The 22,236-nt window shown below is 43.2% G+C and overlaps 2 protein-coding genes across 2 annotated transcripts in view; both read left to right on the top strand.

Moving 5' to 3' along the window:
• Positions 1–5,014: 5,014 nt before the first annotated feature.
• On the top strand, positions 5,015–5,368 carry SARC_06961 (hypothetical protein; the record flags this gene model as incomplete). Its single annotated transcript, XM_014299112.1, has 1 exon — positions 5,015–5,368. The coding sequence occupies one exon, from the start codon at positions 5,015–5,017 to the stop codon at positions 5,366–5,368; it is 354 nt and encodes a 117-aa protein (XP_014154587.1).
• Positions 5,369–20,820: 15,452 nt separating this feature from the next.
• Positions 20,821–22,236, top strand: part of SARC_06960 (tyrosine aminotransferase) — a 5,880-nt gene continuing 4,464 nt past the window's right edge. Inside the window, exons 1-2 of the mRNA XM_014299111.1 lie at positions 20,821–21,118; positions 21,927–22,053. Coding sequence (XP_014154586.1) covers positions 20,990–21,118; positions 21,927–22,053 — 256 coding nt within the window. The 5' untranslated portion in view covers positions 20,821–20,989. The remainder of the gene's footprint in view (positions 21,119–21,926; positions 22,054–22,236) is intronic.

The raw sequence follows: 22,236 nt of genomic DNA, 5'->3' as shown, positions 1-22,236 counted from the left end.
TCACTTCGAGATGCAACTGGCACGCACGTTGATGAAGGCGTCCGACAAGCGTGTAACTTGGGCCATTTCATTGCTCTACCGTTTACGTCAACACATATAAGTTAGCGGTTGAGTCCCGCTTGATTGACCAACGTCTTGGTCCGCATGAGGCTGACGGCGTCGCGTGCCCGAGGAACAAACAAACTATTCCTTTTACGTACCCTCTACGCACACTCTTGTGAAGGAGGTGTCTTTGCGGTGTCATGGGAGTTGCTAGGTTTTCAGTGCAACTCTCCGTGGCGCTTCAACGAACGAATATTCTTAAAGATAGCCGCTGACCAGGAGGCCGGTACATACTTTGCTGCCCACAGATTACACATGCACTCTCGTGAAGGAGGTGTCTTTGCGGTGTCATGGGAGTTGCTAGGTTTTCAGTGCAACTCTCCGTGGCGCTTCAACGAACGAATATTCTTAAAGATAGCCGCTGACCAGGAGGCCGGTACACACTTTGCTGCCCACAGATTACACATGCCAAATGGTGGCATCTAGGGTCACAGCTGTTCCTGCTGGCGATTCTAAAGACAACAGGACAGTTGACCTACTTTCTCGGCTGCCATCCGTTATCCATTTCGAGATGCAACTGGCATGCACGCTGGTAAAAATGTCCGACAAGCGTGTCACTTGGGTCATTTCACTTGCTCTACCGATTACGTCAACACAATATATGTTAGCGTTTAACTGGTTCTGCTTGGCCGACCAGCATCTTAATTTGCATGAGACTGACGGCTTTGTGTGTCCATTTTACGCACCCTTTACGTAGCCTCTCCTGAAGGAGGTATCTTTGCGGTGTCATGGGCGTTGCTTAATTTGTGGTGCAATCCCCTGTGGCGCTTCATAGAACGAGTACTCTTGAAGGTAGCCGCTGACCAGGCGGCCGGCATCACACTTTGCTACACATGCATGGCCCGTGCCAAATGGTGGCATCTAGTGTCGCTGTTCCTGCTGGTGATCCCTAATGTAATCCCACTGGGCCGCAACACTTATCTTACACAGCGACACCGTACGTCGTCTCCGCTGGCTTCTGGGATTTCGTAAGTGCGTTGTTTGTCCCACAACCAATGCTGGTGTCTAGTTCTCGTCCGGTCACGCTTGCTGTTTTACACACGGTGTGGTCCGTATCGCAGGACACGCAGTAATATTAGAAATCGCGCTTTGCTCTTCTCGGGTCCCCGTTTCCCATGGCCCCGGAGATACCGGATCCGTTGGAGACTATATCTCGAGCCGTACTCCTGCGCGAAGGCGCAGCGGATATTTTCCCTGACGTTGGAACATACACTTCGTTCCTGCCGCCGCATCGAGATATCTCGGCGTGGTCGCCAACTGACGCCTCTCCTATGCTTCCTCTGCAGTCGGCCGCCGACTGTTCTTACGACGGGTTGTGACTATGGTAGGCCATGCGCCACAACCCAATACAAATCCCAAAACCCAGGATAATCAAATATTGAGTTTTGGAACTAGGATTGGAATATTTCTGATATTAGAGTCATCAGAAATATTAGCGGTAGAAGCGGTAAGCTATGCCAGAACTCCGCGTGTGAGAGAAACACTCAAGTAAATCCTGAGTCTATTGAAAACACAAATAAAGACTCAGTTCGGTTTTCTCAGACTAGGGACTTATCCTAGCTGAGATAACCGTATTTGAGAAGAGGTCTATTGTATTCCTTGGCTCGTACTTTCAGCTACTCTCCATACTCTACATACGCGCTTGCGTGCTGCCTGGCCAGTAACCACGTCCCCCAGCCCCCAGCCCAAGATTTCGCCTTCTATCCCCTCATACGAGCGTCAAAGCTGGGTGCCTGGCAGGCGTCGTTTCATGGACCGATTGACCTACACCTTGCCGATCTTCCTCCTGATCGCCGTCTCCCTGGATATGTTGGGTGGCTATAGCTTTCCATCGTAGTGAAAAGACGGTCCTGGGGCCCAATCGGCCAATGACGCCCATCGGCTCTATGTTTTCATTCACGCGCCTCCCGAGTGAAAACCGATTGTTCATTATATTGCCTGGCAATAGCTGTATTCAACCTCACTGCTCGCATCCGACATGCGGGTCAACACCGGCGATCCATACCTTTCTATGGTTTCCATATATCCATCATCCCAGGCTGGATGTTTTTATTCTATTTATAACTTGCACTTAACTTATTAAGGCATATCTTAAGTTACCACTTTATTAATTTATGTGTCGCTACCTTGCTATGGGTGCATCTGTCGGATAGTCCCGACATTTTCCCCATCTATCTCCTCTATCACGGCTCTCTTCCACGTATTCGCTGTACTAGTGTTTAAGTTCTCCTCCCATTTGTATTTGTGTAAATTTTGGAACTGACAATTTTTATTTTGGGGCGTCAGCCCCGAGTGTTTGTTCACCACACAATTTTCACCATCAGTTGGGGCTTGTAAGGGGCTCCAGACCCAAAAGGTTTACCGAACTTCCAGAAGTATTGGACTGCTCAGAGTCAGTCACATGAACAGAACCACATGTGATAAAAATAACACATGTGATATTAATGTGCAATAGTCGGCAGTCCTAGCGCCACTGAATAAGTCACGCACGGTACCAGGGGCACCTCCTTTCGGACCAAGTCCTAGGAGTAGCCATTACACACAAGGTGAACGTGTGAGTGTACAGTGCGACGTACACATACAGTACATACATATTACCAGTACATGCATATTTTAAAGTTCATGAAGGGTGTCAAAGCAAACCAAGTTTTCTTCGTTGGGTTTAGAACCTTTAATCAGACTTATTTCCCAGGGCCAACCCACGAGAGGACCATGCTCTCCAGCCTGCCTTACTTATGTATATATGGTGGGATTTCTAACAATAGACATATATTTCTTCTGAAACTAAGTTTATAGTAGTTAGTAGGTTATGGTCATTTAATTAAACTTTACTACTATAACTCAAAGTTCTGACGAGGACTCCGCACGGAATAACTTGTACCCTAGACCCCGTCTCTCCTTAGACGATGTCAATATTGACAAATTGTATGCCAGACTATCCGCCAACATCATCGCTGGTCAGAAACAGTCCCTAGCCCAAATCTTTAAATTCCATGATCAGACGCCCGAAGAAACAGCAAACACTGCTTCTCAACGGGTCTCAGCAGCGATTAAACAGGAACTCATTCATGCTCGGACTAACGCCTTCCCCTCGGGCGAACGATGCTCGCCAGCACCTTCCTGCTAGGCATCAATAGGATAGCACCTACCACAAGGCACAACCTCTACTCATTCAATCCATCACCGACGATGTAGTCGACTTTCCTAGCCAAGGACTTCTTGTTGCACCACATTGAGCCCTACTTGCCCACCTTCTCCAGTAGTATGGCCATCAACCTTCGCCAATTCGTACGAGATGTCGGCAACCTCATGTACACCTGGGCCACCCGATGTACTAAACTTCATCAACAAACTGCCTACCAAAAGCTGACGACTGCATCATTAATATCTTTCTCAGTGGACTGGACATGGATCAGCAGAAGCAAGCTCGCCAGTTCCTCGTCAGTCGTGGCATTAAACCTTCTCCTCCTCTATTACGCATTAGCAGGTATTCCAAAATCTGGACGCACAGTAAAAAGTGGCAGCCATTCGTCTCTCTCGTCATTACTCTGAAGAGACATCACTCACTGGCGCCACCATCCACCAACTGTTCAAATAAATTGATCGCCTAGAAGATGCTACTGATATCTTGTAAAGATCGGTCTCTTAAGGCGATATTACTGTCTTAAAGCTGTTAACGTAATGAAGTATCTTAGAGTTTCAATAAAAGGTTAAGTATACGAGAGTAGTCAAAAAATAAAGCTATGTATGACTCGTGAACAAAGTAATATTCTGAGGGATTGAAAGACTGAGACATTGCCTATATAGAATCACCCCGCTTCTTAACTGTAACGTCAGTTGTAGATTGTATTTCTTGTGCACAGATTTCACGTGCTGTATCGCTCTTGAACTGATTTAGGTTTAATTTATGAAGAGTGTAACTTCCGACTCTGCGACTTTTCAAGGAGGGTCTCAAAAGGTGTCCAAGAGGTAGTTCTTATTGGGACCTATGCGATACATTATAGTATGCCTCCGGGGCGTCTTTTGGACTGCCCGGGTATCATGATAGAGGAAGGTATATACTTCCCTATTTAAATATACTGGCTTGCATTATATCATGCTTATTAATTTATTGAGCCATGGATCTAAATTCCCGTAGTGTGCAACACAACATTATGGTAGCTTTGTGTATATGGACGTCATTTAATAACCGGGCAATTAACTTCCATGGTGGATTAGCCTACGCAGTAGAGAGATCTATTTGAAACGTATCTCCTACAAGAGGATTTAATGTCCTATAATCTATAAGTTGTGCGCTATGAAGGGCAGCAAACAGATTTGTTGTATGTGACCCAAGTATCTATTGAGCCATCTCGAACCATCGTGGATTACACTTCCAATCGATGGCTTAGAACTCTCGTACTGATTTATTAAAGTCTGGTACGAACCTGGATAACATATCCGGTAAATGGTTATTTATTCCGAGGCCATGTGTTATATCAAAGTGGAACTTAGATATTGTGCCATTCAGTCTACTTGTTGGACATACCAAATCAGTCAATGACAATCTCAAGAATAAAAACAGTTCGGTTTATGAACTGAAAGGTGTCATGTCGCAAGCAATAGGACACGGTGTCAAGAACAGAAAAGAGCGGTGAAAATCTATGTGACCCCAGTAGGGGAATCTAATAAATTTACTTCACTTCTTATCTGTTTACATTCGTCTAACAGGTTATGGGCCTCGAATATCACACGATAGTAAGTCAAACTACAATTAATACCCATCTAAACATCAACCTAAACTAAACACTATATAGACATCAAGTCAAACCGACTAAAACAACCATACTACCCAAACACTCATCAGCCTCACAGGTTGATTACAGTTCATAATACTTAACACACTTAGCCAATCAATCTCACACGTAACAAAATGGAGGTCATCAACTGGCCCAAAGCTTTTACTTCTCTCAACGAGACACAGACTTTCGCGAGAGAATTCTGGCCAGAACTACCCGCATACACCTCTCTCGAATCCGCCAATGGTCACATGGACGCCATCAACAACGTTATCAAGGATATTCACATCTCCTATGATGAAATATTCGGCTCTGCTGCGAAAACAATAGTACATCATACAATGGCACGTAGTGATCTATATCCTGCAAACAAAAAACGCAAAGATGTTCAAACTGATCTCGACAACTACAAACGTCATAATGTGCAGTTAGGTGATAAACACAAAGTGCTTCTAGCCAAGCCCGAATCACTACAAATCGATCACTAACAACGAACAGATCGTCTAACAAAAGCTCAATGGCGTCTCTATGAACAGTCCGAGAAGTCTATCGCCAAACTCAAAAAAGCTCTAATGCTGTAGAAGTAGATTCATCATGCTATGCCGAAAAATATGGGCCCAAGTACAAAGACATATACGACCGTACTAAACTTGCGAATTGGGAAAACTTTAGTAAATAGATCATGGGTCTTAAAATGGAACTTGCGCATTTCGGAGTATTTCATCGACTTGATCCAGACTATGAGCAGTTTTGTGGTGTCCGATACGCTCGCCGATGCCCGATGCCAACGTATAACGATAGACTCAATCAAAGAGGAATTGTTTACCACTGTTCACCAAAAACCATTACTCTAAATCACCGTCTGAGTTCTTTAATTATAACAACACCGGTAGCCACGGTCGATTCTGGGATGCTATGAAATGCCTCATCACATTTACGGCCACTGGCTCCACTGAACGAAGTATGCAGCAACTGTAGGAATTACGCCATGGTCTCCTAGATGTCGGCGAACACATCCCAGAAAAAAATCTCATATGTGCGTTGCTATACAGCCTCGGTGATGATTATCGCCTACTTCGGTCTACAATATTTGCCATGGACATCACCAAACTTGATATTAATGAGGTCTGCCGACTCACCTTGAAGTATGAAGACGATTATTAGCCTCAGATGGAAAACAGTCCATCTTTCGATCTGGTATCAATGCATTCACCACAACGAAAGGTATCCGTTTTTCACCTACCACTTCAAGAAATCCCGAATCTGTTACGAAATTGGACATAGTATTCATGGTTGTCCGAAATCCATATGTCACAAGTGTGGTTCCAAAGATCACGAGGGCAACAAGTGCCCGATTGATAAAAGCACACTTCACTGCACTAACCCCAAATGCGGTAAATCCGGACATATCGCTGCAGCTTGCATGCAAAATTGAAGGTACGGGCCCCTACGTCATGGTTCACATTAATCATGGTACATCTTATACCGATATATATACTCAATACTCCACTACAAGTGAGCAACTCAAATGCCACTATAAATTAAATATACTCCAAAATATTCCTGAAGGGCCCGTACATAACCACCTCACCGCTTCCCTCATCAACTCTGGCGCCATGGTACACATAAGAACGACCACCGATGGCGTTCATTATTTAGAGACAGGCCAATTCATCGTTGAGTTTCCCAAAAAGAGCCAGATAGTTCTACGACAACGGGGGACGATTCCAGGTCTCGGCCCTGTACTCATTATGCCTACGGCCACACAGAATATAATTTCAGTCCAACTTCTTTAACAGTATGGATATGATATACATTTCCCAATAGCAGCACATGCCGATACACCACCGGAATGCCACATCCTCAAGAATACTTTATTACTCCACACTATCCCTATTCACCATGGACAATATTCATTGGCCCATCTTACAACAAGCACAGTCACCGAGTGGCACAACCGACTGGGTCACAGTGACAAGTNTACAACTACGATTCTCCAAAACAACATCATGCCTACATGTGACAACCGTCTTCGGACCAGTAGACATAGACTTGTTCGCCGATGCCAAAAATGCTCAAGTGCCAATGTACCCCGGACTCAACGATGATGCACCACTTCACGACGCATTCACGCAATCATGGAACCAACCAGACCAACATTTATATGGCAATATACTATTCACACGAACAACATGGCGTATTGGCGCCATGGTACACATAAGAACGACCACCGATGGCGTTCATTATTTAGAGACAGGCCAATTCATCGTTGAGTTTCCCAAAAAGAGCCCGATAGTTCTACGACAACGGGGGACGATCCCAGGTCTCGGCACTGTACTCATTATGCCTACGGCCACACAGAATATAATTTCAGTCCAACTTCTCCAACAGCATGGATATGATATACATTTCCCGGCAGCAGCACATGCCGATACACCACCGGAATGCCACATCCTCAAGAATACTTTATTACTCCACACTATCCCTATTCACCATGGACAATATTCATTGGCCCATCTTACAACAAGCACAGTCACCGAGTGGCACAACCGACTGGGTCACAGTGACAAGTATACAACTACAATTCTCCAAAACAACATCATGCCTACATGTGACAACCGTCTTCGGACCAGTAGACATAGACTTGTTCGCCGATGCCAAAAATGCTCAAGTGCCAATGTACCCCGGACTCAACGATGATGCACCACTTCACAACGCATTCACGCAATCATGGAACCAACCAGACCAACATTTATATGGCCATATACTATTCACACGAACAACATGCCGTATCACACTAGCTAAACTCGACAAAGAGAATGGCTTATTCACCATGGGTTTTCCACTCATTCCTAGTACCAAAAATTACAACCAGACATTGCGAAAATTACACTCACACGTCGAGGTCATCCGTACTACTGCCAACGCCTTCCTGGAACATGGTACAACCGTCGTTCGACTCCCGAAATGGCGTTACACATGTATTGCTCGAATTGGAAACACCCAGTATGTTGTACCGCCCACGGCAGACTTATTGACTGCCGAAGCCGATGTACTTGCCCATCCTACCAACCTTACCTTGTGTACCCCATGTGTTAAAAGCAAGATACGACGTCGTCCGGTGCGACACATTAGCAAGAACGACGACACATGTCCGCCTGTAGGTACTGTTTTCCATGTTGATCTCCATACCGGGTTACCAACGACCACTAAGTGGCTACACATGCGACATCAAATTCGTTGATGCCAACAGCGGGTACACACTCGTCTACAACCTTAAATACAAAGACGACGCGAGCACAGTGCTTGATCAATTCTATACCGATATTGGTAAAGATTACCTAGCCAAATTACGCGAACTCAAGTGTGACAGAGGGGGCGAGTTCGCATCCCACGCGTTGAATAACATCAACATCCAGGAACATGTCCAGATTCGTTATGTACCCATCGCAACACCAGCACTACATGGTTTGGTCGAATGCGCTAACGGCGCCATACATGACATCATGCTCAGCGACATGAAACAAGCCAATATTCCGCCGAATATGTGGGGTGAAGCCATACAATTTGTCGCCCTTAAAAAAGTCCGTTCATCATAACAAACACAACAAGGACGACAAACCTTCATAGGAGACTTTCTGGGGCTTCTAACCACTGACCGCATCAAACACGTCCACCCTTTTGGTTGTCAGGTGGTCTTTATCGACCAATCCCGTGCGTCAACATAGGCGTCTATCTCGGACATGACAGTCAATCAAAATACTATGACGAATGCCGCATTTTGAACCTCAAGACTGGTAAAACATGTCACTCCCGTGATGTCAAATTCAATTACCATGTCTTTCCAACATGGAGAACAATGACATACTTACAGTCCAGCCACCGACCACTCCACCAGCATGCCCTCAGGCCATGTCCATCAAAGAGCACAACCTTCGCCAAAAATACTTGCGGTCGCTTGCGAATGTTAAACGGACGAAACGCCAAAACCATGCCGACAAACAATATCGTCGTTATGGGTTACAACATGTCCGCACAAGCACACACAAAGCACTTTCCGCGCTTCAATCCCCGATTAGACTCCACCTTCCCAGTGATGATGCCGATGTTGATGACATAGTGTACCCCATCAATCTCACATATCCACCATCCTCACGCGAACTATGTACAGCTGCCATTGCCGAACAACAAGCGGCATACAACGACACTGTTCATCGTATCTATAGTGCCTGTCTCAAGGTTCAAAAACATCCACTTACCCCGACGACTATTCGCGCCGCGCTCAAGGGCCCGGATGCTGACTTATGACGTGCTTCTATTCAAAGGGAACTCGACAGCCTCACACAGGCAGGTACATACAATTTTCTGCGGCTTGACGAGGTTCCTGATGATGCCTTTGTAGTATCTATTAAATGGGTGTTTAAAGTCAAACTCATCAATGGTATCTTCGACAAATACAAATCGCGACCTTTTGTCCGCGGTTTTACACAAATAAAAGGTATCAACTTTAACGAAACCTACACCCTCACATGCAGCCATGATAAATTGCAAACTTTACTTGCTGTCGCCGCTTCCCAAGGTTGGCATGTCGCTCAAATGGATGTCGACACAGCATACCTTTATGCCGATCTTGTTGAGCTCATCTATATGAAACCGCCACCCGGTACTGATGGGTCTTCCTGCCGACTGTGTGCTCAAGCTCAAGAAGTGCTTGTATGGACTTAAACAGGCGGTCGCTTATAGCATGCACTTATCAAACACAAATTACTCGGAATGGGGTTCCGTCAAGCTGCATGCGATCTTTGCCTATTCATCGCCGATAGTGATAACCTAAAGTGCTCTGTACTTCTCTACGTTGATGATCTCCTTATTTGTGGCCATCGACCATCCGATGTCGATCACTTTAAATCAATTCTCCAAGCCGAGTTCAATTGTAAGGACTAAGGCACACCCAGTTGGCTATTGGGCGTGCGCGTGCTAACCACGCCGGACTCCATCCGCTTAGTGCGAGACAGCTACATCCGAGACGCCTTAGACACCTTCGAATTAGCTGAGAGTCACCCTGCACCGACACCGGCAACACAAGATATACTATCTAAAAATATCGGTCCTCGCCACATGTGTGCATACCGTGAATTAATCGGCACGCTACAGTATCTATATGTACTCACACGTATTGATATTAGCTACGCCTTCAATACATTAGCCCGATACATAGAGAACCCCTCCCTATAACACTGGCTAGCTGCGCAACGTATTCTCCGTTATTTGAAAAGTACATCCAAAAAGAACCTCCAATCGATGGCGCTATTTCTGGCGCCGACTATGCCGCCTGCCCTGATACTTGTTGTTGAACCACAGGAAATGTCCTCCGCATTAACCGGATTCCCGTTGTTTGGAAATCACACCGGCAGCAAACACTATCCACTAGTTCAGCTGAATCAGGATATTTTACTGCTTCTGAAGCAGTCAAGCATATCCAATGGCTATAAAATGCCGTTGCAGAGCTAGGCTTCCCATCAACATACCCTACAGTTCTTCAATGTGACAACAAGTCGGCCATCCATGCTATAGCCTCCACAGGCCCTACGAAGCACTTGAAACACGTTGATATCCGGATGCATCACATAAAAGAACTGCAAGACAATGGCATCATCCAGATGAAATTTGTCTCGTCTGCCGACAACCAAGCCGATATTTTAACCAAAAACACTGCACGTCCTACCCATTCCCGCCATATCAGTGCCATGTTGCGCACTGTTTCCTCTGCGACCATCGGTGACTTTGAGAATCAATTCAGGGGAGAGTGATAACGTATCCGATTCCATTCTCTCGATTCACCACCTACTGATTTCAGGGGAGTGTTGGACATAACAAATCAGTCATTGACAATCTCAAGAATATATACAGTTCGGTATATGAACTGAAAGGTGTCATATCACAAGCAATATGACACCGTGTCAAGAACAGAAAAGGTTTCCGCCCTAAGCGGTAAATCTCTATATGACCCCAGTAGGGGAATCTAGTAAATTTACTTCTTGTCTGTTTACATTTGTTTAACACTACAAGAGCCTGGCTTTATCTTTTTCATATATTGAAGAGACTATTTATTGGTCACACATCAGCATAGAAGCTGTCCCATAGAGATAATTTTCAAAGTGTGTCATAGCTGTAACAATAGCTTGCAATTCTCGTTCAGCATTTGAGTAATTCAACTGTGATGCATCCATAGCTCGACCGAATTATATCTAGGTTTGTTATCTATAACCTAATAAAGTATTCCTTCCAGTGCTAGGTCGGAGGTGTCTTTTTCTATTTCGAATGGCACGCCATCGACTGGCTCTTGTATTACGGGAGCTTGTTGGACTGCGTGTTTAACTTAGTTTACATTGGTAACTTCTTAAGTGTCCGAATGGTTGTAGGTAGTCCGCTAAATGTGGTATTTCATCTGAAAAGAAGTTTACAAATTCACACATGTTATTGATATCTCTAACAGCAATTGATGTAGGCCAATCTAGGAAGTGTCCTACCTTTCCGGGGGCGTTTTTAATTTTTTTCTTGTTTACCTTGAAGTTTGTTCGTTGATTCGCTGTAGCAATCCTCCTACTAAGGCGGCGTATTGACCTTTTGTCTTTGAAGAGGACTATGCCATCTATGTAGACTTACACATTAGGTATGCCTGCAAACATCTCCTCCATCAATCTCTTGATCTTCGGGTACCAATTTGTCGAGTTTTAGTGCCTTTGTGGTTTCTGAAATAGGTTTGACGCTATGTCCACTTCGTCAAAGCTGCAGTGTTGTCGTCAGAGACATCTTCGCGTAAGCGGTTAACCTACTCACCAGATCCATACATGCGATCTATGTGATCAGCTGCTTGCTTCCCTTTGATGAGTTGCAATTTAAGTGCGGCTAACTGATTCTCGAGTTTAGAGTTTTCATCAGTCAACTTACTTATATAACTTGGTTCGATGGGCTTGGTTGTTGAATCGCTCTGGCTTTTAGGGCTCGCCATTTCATCATCTACTCTCGATGTTCCTACATCATCTTGGTTATCGTCATCCAATACTGAAATATGAGACTTTTCCTTCTGTGGTTCCCCTGCAGAGATAGCGGGGGTTGTTTTAACACCACCCCTGGTCTCGCTTCTTGGTTTCGCAAATGAAAGCTTCGAAGCAGAGGCGATAGTTGGCTCACAGGCCCTCTCCTCGGTAGACTTCTCTCTTAATGAAGTTGCCTCATCTTTCTCCGAAGTATTGTGTATCTTGACTGGTATCTCCAGCAACGATGGCTTCGGCAACGCTGCTGATTTCTTCCGTTACGGCAGCGACTTCCATTCCAAATGTATATTTGTCCGCAAATAAGATAAAAATGGTCGTCCCATCATCTACAAGCCCAGATGGTTGCTCGAGGCGATGAGCAAGAAAAAGGGGATTCACATCTGGATACCTATGCTTCTGCCGCGTCTGGGCTCTCCGCCTCTTCATTGAGGCTGCTGCCGCTTCTGATAAAGTCATCCATCACTTCGACGTTGACACTGCTTTTCTATACATCAAGCTTGATACACCGGTATACATGTTTCCCCCGAAGGACGCTATAGAACTTGGTCACTATCCCGAAGGAACAGTGCTTCGTCTCAAGCATGGGTTATATGGACTCAACAAGCAGGACGTCTATGAAATTTCGACATTGGTAACAAGCTCAAGACACATGAATCTGCTCAAAGGGCTGCTGATAAAAATATTTGGAATAGTACCACACGTGACATCACTGTCATGACCTATGTTGACAAAATCTGACCTGCTGTCCTGCATGCTACCAACGACAGTACTTGGCTCTCTACAGTCCTTTCAAAGCACTATAGTCTTGAAAAACTTGGTTGTGTCAAACACTTACTTGGCTTTCGCGTCACATATCACAATAATGAATCTATCAGCATTGACCAACAGGCATACATTTAACGTATGCTACACACATTTTAGCTCATAAATGCACATCCCAAACATACACAGGGTAGTGATACACATCCAGATCAACTTGATGGTGCCCCTTACACGGGTAATATCGTCGTCTCCTCGGCGCCCTTGGCTATGCAGCCAATATGATCCAAATCGATATTGCATACACACTCAATATGCTTGCATCATTCACCACTCAACCATCCCAGACCCAATATGAAGCTCTAGACTTGGCATCACTAAGACATACTGCATCACATACCGCCCACTTCTCAATCCCAAGGGCCGCGTTGCTGTTGCCCTCGTCGTCTACACTGACTCTGACTGGGCGATATGTCCTTCCACTCGTAAATCGCAATCTGGAATGTAAATATGGTTCAATAAAAGTATTCTGCAAATCTTAACGTGAAAAAAGAGTTAGTTTAGGTTCGGGTGAAGCTCAATACATGGTGGCTTCTGAAACAACCCGTAACATTTATTGGACCCGCAACATCCTAGCCGCCCTTCGATGCGACCCATTTCAACCCACATTTCTACATATAGACAAAGTGCGATCAAAATTGCATTAGGCACTGGCGTTCCGAAGCGACGCAAACACATTGACACTCGCCATCATTATCTCCGTGACTGCTTAATGGATTCAGCGTGGATTGAGTTTACAGAGACGAACAAGGAGTCCACAATAGTGTCAAGATTTTTATTTTGAAGGTGATGGCCATTTCATCCACTAATTATTGTAAGTGTGGCACCCGCTCTGTCTGGTGCATCCTTAAAGCTTAGGTTGAACGCATAGAGTTTCTTATTCTTAAATAAACTCATTAAACCGTTAGGAAATGCTAACAAGTTCTGGTTGCACATGAGGTGAGGATATCTGGGCTCTTCATTAAAGTGCTACCCTCGGTCGTGTCACAAGATATTGCAGAGCGTATCGCTTTCGCAGGAATGGTTCATCTGCACCAACGACAACTAGCTGAAACGTCACACCTTGAGCTACTGCTTCCTCACTTGGGGAGTACTGCTCGGATCAATAGTCGAGATCTTTGCTTGATGCACATGTTCAGTGGTGCCCGCCATGAATTCTGTAGCCGAGAGCTGGGTCGAAGGTTCAGCCGATGCTTGGCTTTTCGCAGCACGAAAGATCACCTTCAGCAGTGCATGTGGGATCGTGTAAGTGATATTTTCCCATTACGCGTCGTACGAGAGTTCAGGATCAGCCTGAAGGCGACGAGTAAACCTTTGGAAGCACTGAGGGGCTGCGTTCTTTTTACAAATGACGGTGATTGTACCATCAGTCATGATAATCATGACACATGTCTGGAAGCATTGATGCACGAAATAACTTACTGAGTAATACTTGCAAAGTATTACTTGCTGAGTATTACTTGCTAAGTATTAATTGCTGAGTAACAGTGTGCATAGGTGCGCGGTGATTTGCAGCACAACAAGCGAATTTGTTAAAGTCACAGTCACCTTTTAATTTAAAAAAGGGTTTATTGACCATCGGTAATGTGTACTGGCCACCGGGAAGGAGTATGCTGATCTGTAGTCGATCTAAATATATGCAATTCGTCATGCGCAATTGTGGATGGCTCTTCGATCGAACTCGAGCCATCTGATCTGAGATAAATAAACGAGTTCGTCATAGTCCTATAAGCTTGTCAATTACCATTGAAATCATCATACTAGGATAGTGCCATTGATCACAAGATATTATAAAGGACGGGCGTAGGTGACTTCTAATTTTGTACCACCGGTCGCTATACATAGGAGTAGTAATTTCACGAGTTTGTCAACCCATGATAGTGCGGTCGATCTCCGGTAATCAAGATAAACGCTGTTAGTCACAAGCCTATGTGGCTCATGATGCCTATTCTTAGAATTTTGACAACACTTGTGGTAAAATCGTAAGTTCGAAGATGCCGTTAGCTGCAACACAACCATACAGTGTCTCTTTAGTGATTCGTGCCCAGCCGAGCTGTGCGTAATTCTTTATTCGCGTAGTAAATGCAGCTGTCTTTGGCCAGAGATTAAGTAGATAGCTAAATATTATATACGAATGCCTAAGTGATAACTGGGTGGTGTAGTTCGATTCCGTATCGATGACTATTCGCACAGATTATCGATCCATTCGGAGCGTGGTATACTCCTGGTTGTACGAGGAGAAGAGTTGATCATAGCCTTTGGTATATGGGACTCTCCGTCGGTACCAGAATAATTTCTTGCGCATCGAACTCTGTACTGGGGAGGTGTGTTGATCTGTACTTGTCAGCCAACATATGTATGACTAACTGTCAGATCACTCAATCGGCTATTGAGCCACACAGAAAAAGATCGATACAATCTGTGGAGGTGTTTCCATTTCAGCGTAACTTGAATATTTACCGCACACTACATGAAATCTGCTTCAAAAGATAACTGGACTTGCAATTTAATTGCCAACCGACACAACAAATTTATGAATCTACTTTTGACTCAGATTACCAATGGATAAATTGGCGCACACGCGACAATACTGTGTCACTTTCTTTAGTATTCGATATTTTGTGCTATGGCACGTCCGAGTTAGATATCATTGTGCCAACTGCTATTTCACAGCAGCTCTTCTACGGTATCATTGATCAAATGAAACACGTTTGGGTATATTTATCGAGCTCACACATTAGTGTGCCAATGCAAGTTGTTGTTGTTGTTGTATCATTCAGTGCCGTGACTGCCATATTTGATAATCACGGGTGTGATACAATGGGTAAAACGACTTATTTTTCTCAACGGATGCATTTTAAGTAGCGTACAGTGATATGCTCAATCATGGTCTATATGACCCGGTAGATGTTTTTTTCTCCAGTCAACCGGTATTTTATTTACTACGGGTTCACTTTTAAGGACATAGAGCAAGAAGTTGCATAACCCCACTGGAAAGCCTGATATCTGGGGATATCTTTAACAGATAGACAAAACAGTGCAGTTGCGGCTCACTTGGTGCAATTGAATCTGAACAGACTACACAATAGTTTCTGATTGGTAAACTTGGGAGTAGTGCAGTTTTCTGTTTTCAGACAATCCGACTTCTCACCAAAATTCATTCTGCAAGTATAATCTTTTCCAACAAAGTGATTACTCCAATCACGCAAACAACGTTTTATCATATATCCTTTGTTAGCATAATATGTGCATATTCGCTGGATGCTTCGAACATGAAACACCCCAATAAATCTGTTCCAGAATACTCTCTCAAGTCTTCGGGCTTCCTCAACGCATTCATTGCCGATGCACAAAAACACGTTGCTTATTTGACAGTACCATCGCATCGATACACTGCATTCTCCTACCCCCCCTCGTCATATACCACATAGCACCCCATCTGGCGACACACAATCCCAGAGAAATAGTATGTGTATGTGGTCATCCCAGAGAGTATATGTATGTGTACGTGTTGTCGTTTGACAATACATTAATAGTCGATCTCGCAAAGTAGCCCACCATATTCGGGATACTCTAAGAAGAATATCTTATAATCGCCCCCTATATGATAATCTCTCCGCGTGATACTCGCTTGTGCTGAAATATGGTTTCTCTGCTGTGCCGTCCTCTACCCGAGGACTGGCTTTGCTACTCGCGAGTATCGAACCGCCTGCAGTATCCAGACAACAGGAACATATACACTCCATCAGCGGCGTTTATGAGTTTGTTGCATCTATTTGTTCTTATTCGGACCACTCTTCCCCGCAGTCCCCATTAGATACCTGAACAAGCCCTGCGTCGATGTATCCTATTTCTATTTGCGGCAGCTTCTTTAGCTGAGAACTATTTAATCGTGCATTACATTCCCAACGGTAAAAATTCAGCTCATTTATGCGCATAACCCCAGAACAAAATATCATCAAATGACTGCGTTCTGTGTCTTTTCAGCGACCTGACGGTGGCCACAATCATGGAACAACCGTTAACATATGAATGTTTCCCCAACAAGTAATCTTGAGTGCTCATTCAAACGATATTGGCTGGGCATACTTGCAAGACACAACGAACATACAAAAATGCCTCAGGTGTCTGTTCCAACATGCTCTCACAGGTTCGAGAATCGGCGCCACATTCGTCGTCAATGCACAATAAAACTCTCATTCCGAAAAAAAAAAAAGCATTGTCCCAATTGTGCAGCGTGGGCCTCTGCACCGTGTTCGTCCCATCTCCCCCTCAACATACACTACATTGCAAAGCATCCAGCGAAACATCGCATCACTGTGGACTAGAAAACGATGTCTCTTGCAAGCATACTATATCACACAAACTGAATTCTTTCGGTCTTCCACACTGCAGGGCATATACCACTTACCGTGACCCGATATGAAGTGGTGATTTTATAATTCTTTCGTTGTAACAAAGCTCTCATCAGTGCCAAAAATGCTAGCAAATGGGATTAGGAATCGTTCCTCAGTACCGTTTAAAAATTGTGATACACTTAACTGCACTCGCCACCATCGCCTTGCGATGGACGCCACATCCCATTTTCCGCACCATCTTTGTTCGACATATGTACGGCAACACTCTCATCACAACTGCTTTCGACCATCATGTCATCAATTTTTTTGTCGTACTTTACTACACAAATTTTGCCTGTTTTATTTGTCCTTCAGATGGATTTTGCTGGGCCGACTCGCAGAAAATCTTGGAACATACAAACTAGCCTGCTCCACAAAATTCGTTTGTATGTTTCTCTAGCCGGGTTTGTTGGACATCATCGCAACGTCAATTACACTCTAAACATACAAATAGGTATACGATCTGGCGGTCTCATTCATAGTGACCCACAATGGCAACTGTAAACTGCACCTCATGCATCGTGAGTGGGTTCTCATACAAGCTTTCTTTATAAAAACATCGCCTCAAGTACGCGGCGTGGGCCTTTGCACGGTACTATTCGCACGCCCCCTCGCTATACAACACGTTCTATCTCAGCCAGCGACACAATGCACTCCCGTGAGCCTCCATGCGATGTTTGCCCATATAGCCTGGTAGTTGAATAACTCCGCCTAGCATTTGTCAATGACACATGGCGCGAATCTCACGAAGTTTTGACAAAATGACCATCCTGAAAATCTATTCCCGTAAATCTCGTCGTACAATTCTTGACTATGAACGGATAAGTCAATATCTCACTGTAATGGATCGCCATGTGTCTTTAATACGGCGAATAAAGTATATATATATAAATATATTTATATATATATATGTATATAAAAGCAAATATAAATTCAAATGTATATGTATATCAATACTATAGCGATATATACATATATATATATACATATACACATACGATATATATATATATGCAAACATATACACATATATACATACATATACGCATACACATACATACATATATATATGCATACCTACACATATACATACAGAAACACACACACATATATATATATAGGTAAGATTGCATATAGAGATATACATAACGCACACACAGACACAGACACAGACGCAGATATATATATATATGTATATGAAGATAACACATATATTCATACATACATAAATACACACACACACACATATATATATATATATGTGAAATGACATATAGAGATATACATACGTATATGTACGTACACATATACAAACACACACATATATATAACGCACACACAGACACAGATGCAGATATGAATATATATATATATATATATATGTGTGAAATTACATATAGAGATATACATACGTATATGTGCGTACACATATACAAACACACACATATATATAACGCACACACAGACACAGATATGAAGTTATTAATAAATATATATATATACATATTTATTTGTAAATAGCACACACTCACGTACATACATACATACACACTCACACACACACTCACACATATATATATATAGGTATATATACATATAGAGATATACATACATATATGCATACACACACATACACACAAACACACAGACACAGATGCAGATACATATACACATAAGTATATATCTATACATATATATATATATATATAATATAATTAATACTCATAAATACATGCATGCATACACACGCACATATATACAGAAATATATGCATATATAAATAAATACGTATTTATACGCTTTCGTATGCTGGGATGTTCGAGGGGTTTTAATAGTATACAAATCGGCCGTACTAAAGCGAGAATACATACGTAAAGCGGACAAAACATACAATGATAAAGTACCGTTATGATGCGCAGCTACTGTTTACAAGCATACTGAAATCTTGCTAAAGCCTTCCCCATCATAAAAATATGCTCACTTATGGGATTTTATATTTATAGCTCTTTGTGACCGCGTCTTCATCCGTGCGCACAGGGATATAAAAGTAAGGACACTGAAAGGCGTGAGGTGGTAATTCCACGTGTGTATGCATGTTCGCAAACCATTCGGCTTTTATTAGTACATGTGTGTGCAGTTCTGTTTGTTACATTCAATCTAACCATACGCATAATACATATATACACATCTACATACATACACATACACAGCATACTCATATAACATATAATACATATATGTATGCATGTACACATATATCTTAGTAGTTGTGGAGTAGGCGTATTGCTATCACTGCTGACGACACATATTGAATGTGCTAAAAGCTATTCTTATACTGAGGGCACCTCTTGTGAGATAGCGAACCGGGTGTCAATAATACCTTCAAAATGACCAAACGAGCTTCACATCTTTTTACAGCTATCACTGTGTACACGGTCAGAATGTATGCAGGGATCTGTTCGCAGATACATAACGAAGCATAGGTAGCATATATCGCAGGAATACATGTGGTGAGGCATTGTGTGTTGTGTGTGGCATCTGCATCTGCCTAACTCAAAACTCAGCAGCACACGGCATCCTTGCGCTCAGCACATAATTTTGACGATTAAATTTGATTCAAAAGCCTATGTGGGAACCTATGTACACACCTGGCACTCCGCTGTGCAGCAATCCGCTCCTTTGTCGCAGAGACGATCAAAATTGGCCACCAGACCACAGACTACACACCCATACTGATGGTTCGTATCCATATGAATATCTGTAATAATGAGCCCCTACCCCTTGGTGTCCACTGTCCTGGTATTTAGATAACTGCAGAGAGCAGACTCAACAAGCCTGAGAGCGAGCTTCCTTGATATCGATAAACCAGAACTGGCTGCCTCAATGTCAGGAAGGTCATAGAGTCATTCATACGTAAATACAACGTATTTTTTTATAAATAACAAAAACTCATCATGAAGCACTGGTAAATAGTTTATAAAAATATTTGGTAGTCTGGAACTGTCATGAGGCTGGGGAACTCTGGGGGGTTGATTTGGTTCACAACTCAAAAAGTGTTGCTTATCGGGTTTTGGTTTCTGATTTGGCCGCCGTTAAATCGTTTATAGTTCCAAAGATAACTTGTTCACGTTTAACGTTTATATGCAATAGCAACTTTAGGTCATTGATAAGGTACAGATTTCCAAGTCATATAAATGTTAAACCGTTTACAAGCCCCCTAAAAAGTACATGTTGACGTTTAAATTTTTTTTCTTCATATGTATATCATGACCTGATGTTTTAGGGTCTAAGGTTATCTCAAAATCCGAATTTTCGTATAATCCCGTTTTTAACGTAAGTCCTACCTTTTAAAGCACTAGTAGGACTATTTTCGTATATAGATCTTATATATTGCACCTCAGACACCAGATACTACACCCGTGTCAACCATATAGGGCCGAATCAGTCAACGCTAAGAGTTACCATAAAAGGCATCGACTAATAGACGTTTACGGTAACGTAATGAAGATACATGTCTAAGTTGTGAGAGCATGTGACTCCTTAGGTAGTGTAGAAAGTTATATTCCCCGACATTTCATTGGGCTATGCACGTTGATTGCATCTCTGATCTATTTAAACATATATTTACATGGGCAACGTAAGTACATAGACATTGATTTTTCAAATATGCACTGTACTGTCTTCTGTATGTATGTCCGAGGTATTCTTGGCATCTCTATATATGAACGAATCAAATGATTATTGAACAGCATAACTACTTTTAAGACACTGGTGAGTAAGCATCAGAATAAAACGACTCTTAACCAGATTTATAGATATTTCAAACTCAGACATAATGGCCATTAACACAGATAGCACTCCCCGTTCAGGATGGGCTGTAGAATCGTCCATCGTAGCGAAACGCACGTTTAACCCCATCCGTACAGTGGTGGATCAGATGAAGATCGTGCCCCACCCAGATAAGGTATGAGTTGGTGTGCATGCTAACGAGCTGTACCGAACTGAATCTGTCGAAAGGAGTAGTGTACCTTATATTTTATCCGCTGCAACTTCTCGTCAATTTGCCAAGTGCTCCTCACTTTGTGCTTGCCAACTAGCTGGGTCTGTACCTCTCGCACTTCCTGTGGTTGGTTGGTTTTGTCAGTTGATTCAAACCTTACTACGGCGTGTGTATGTGACTTCTGGTTGCGCGTGGTTTGTTAGACTGATTTTCACAATCGACACCTCACATCGCACGTCACATTCACGTCACATTTATCAATCGCACAACTTGACTCGCCGGGTGATATTCACTATTCATGGCCAGAACAACTCTCTTTGTTCTATATGTGCATGAATATACAAGTCAATTTAGTCTACAAGTTATCTGATATACGGTTTATCCATAGTTCGAACAGTTGTGAGTACTGTACGCTATTGTTGAGTGTGTCTCAGCGCAGATTGAGACCGCCCATATATCGGACCTGGTTGGGATGTAGAAGTGGCCTCCGCGTATGAATTTACACTAGCCTGTAGACCCACTCCTGTACTTGGCCAAGAAACGAGTTTCTCAATTGTCTTTGTTTCCTATTAATGGATTTGAATTCAAATGCTCACACTGTACAATTGCGACTGCAATTAGCCAAGTGAAGGCACTCGCAATCTGTCGTCCTGCTCTAAGCAGAGATTTAGTTACTTCGCATGTTGACATTATTGACACATTAGACAGGAAAACTGTCGTTCCCTGAACTCAGATATGAATCTTATGCTAACTTCTTCGGTACAATACACAGGCTATGATCGCACTTTCCATTGGCGACCCCACTGTGTTTGGCAATCTGAGTGCACCCGAGTCTGCGGTCGAGGCCACCATCGCGAACGTACACACCGGAAAGTTCAACGGCTATTGCCATTCTGCTGGTATGTATCATGGGCTCGATATAATATCTTTTCACCATGTCGGTGTAAGCATACTTATTGTGAATGCCTGTATTTGATCGGCTAGATATACTGTATACTATTGTCAATATAAGCATGTGTAGAGCGAGTATTTGATGGATAGCTTTAGTCTCACCCGTTATATATATATATATATATATATAT

The sequence above is a fragment of the Sphaeroforma arctica genome, assembly GCF_001186125.1.
Source record: "Sphaeroforma arctica JP610 unplaced genomic scaffold supercont1.523, whole genome shotgun sequence".
NCBI classification, from domain to species: Eukaryota; class Ichthyosporea; order Ichthyophonida; genus Sphaeroforma; species Sphaeroforma arctica.
This window is presented reverse-complemented; position numbering and strand designations above follow the sequence as displayed.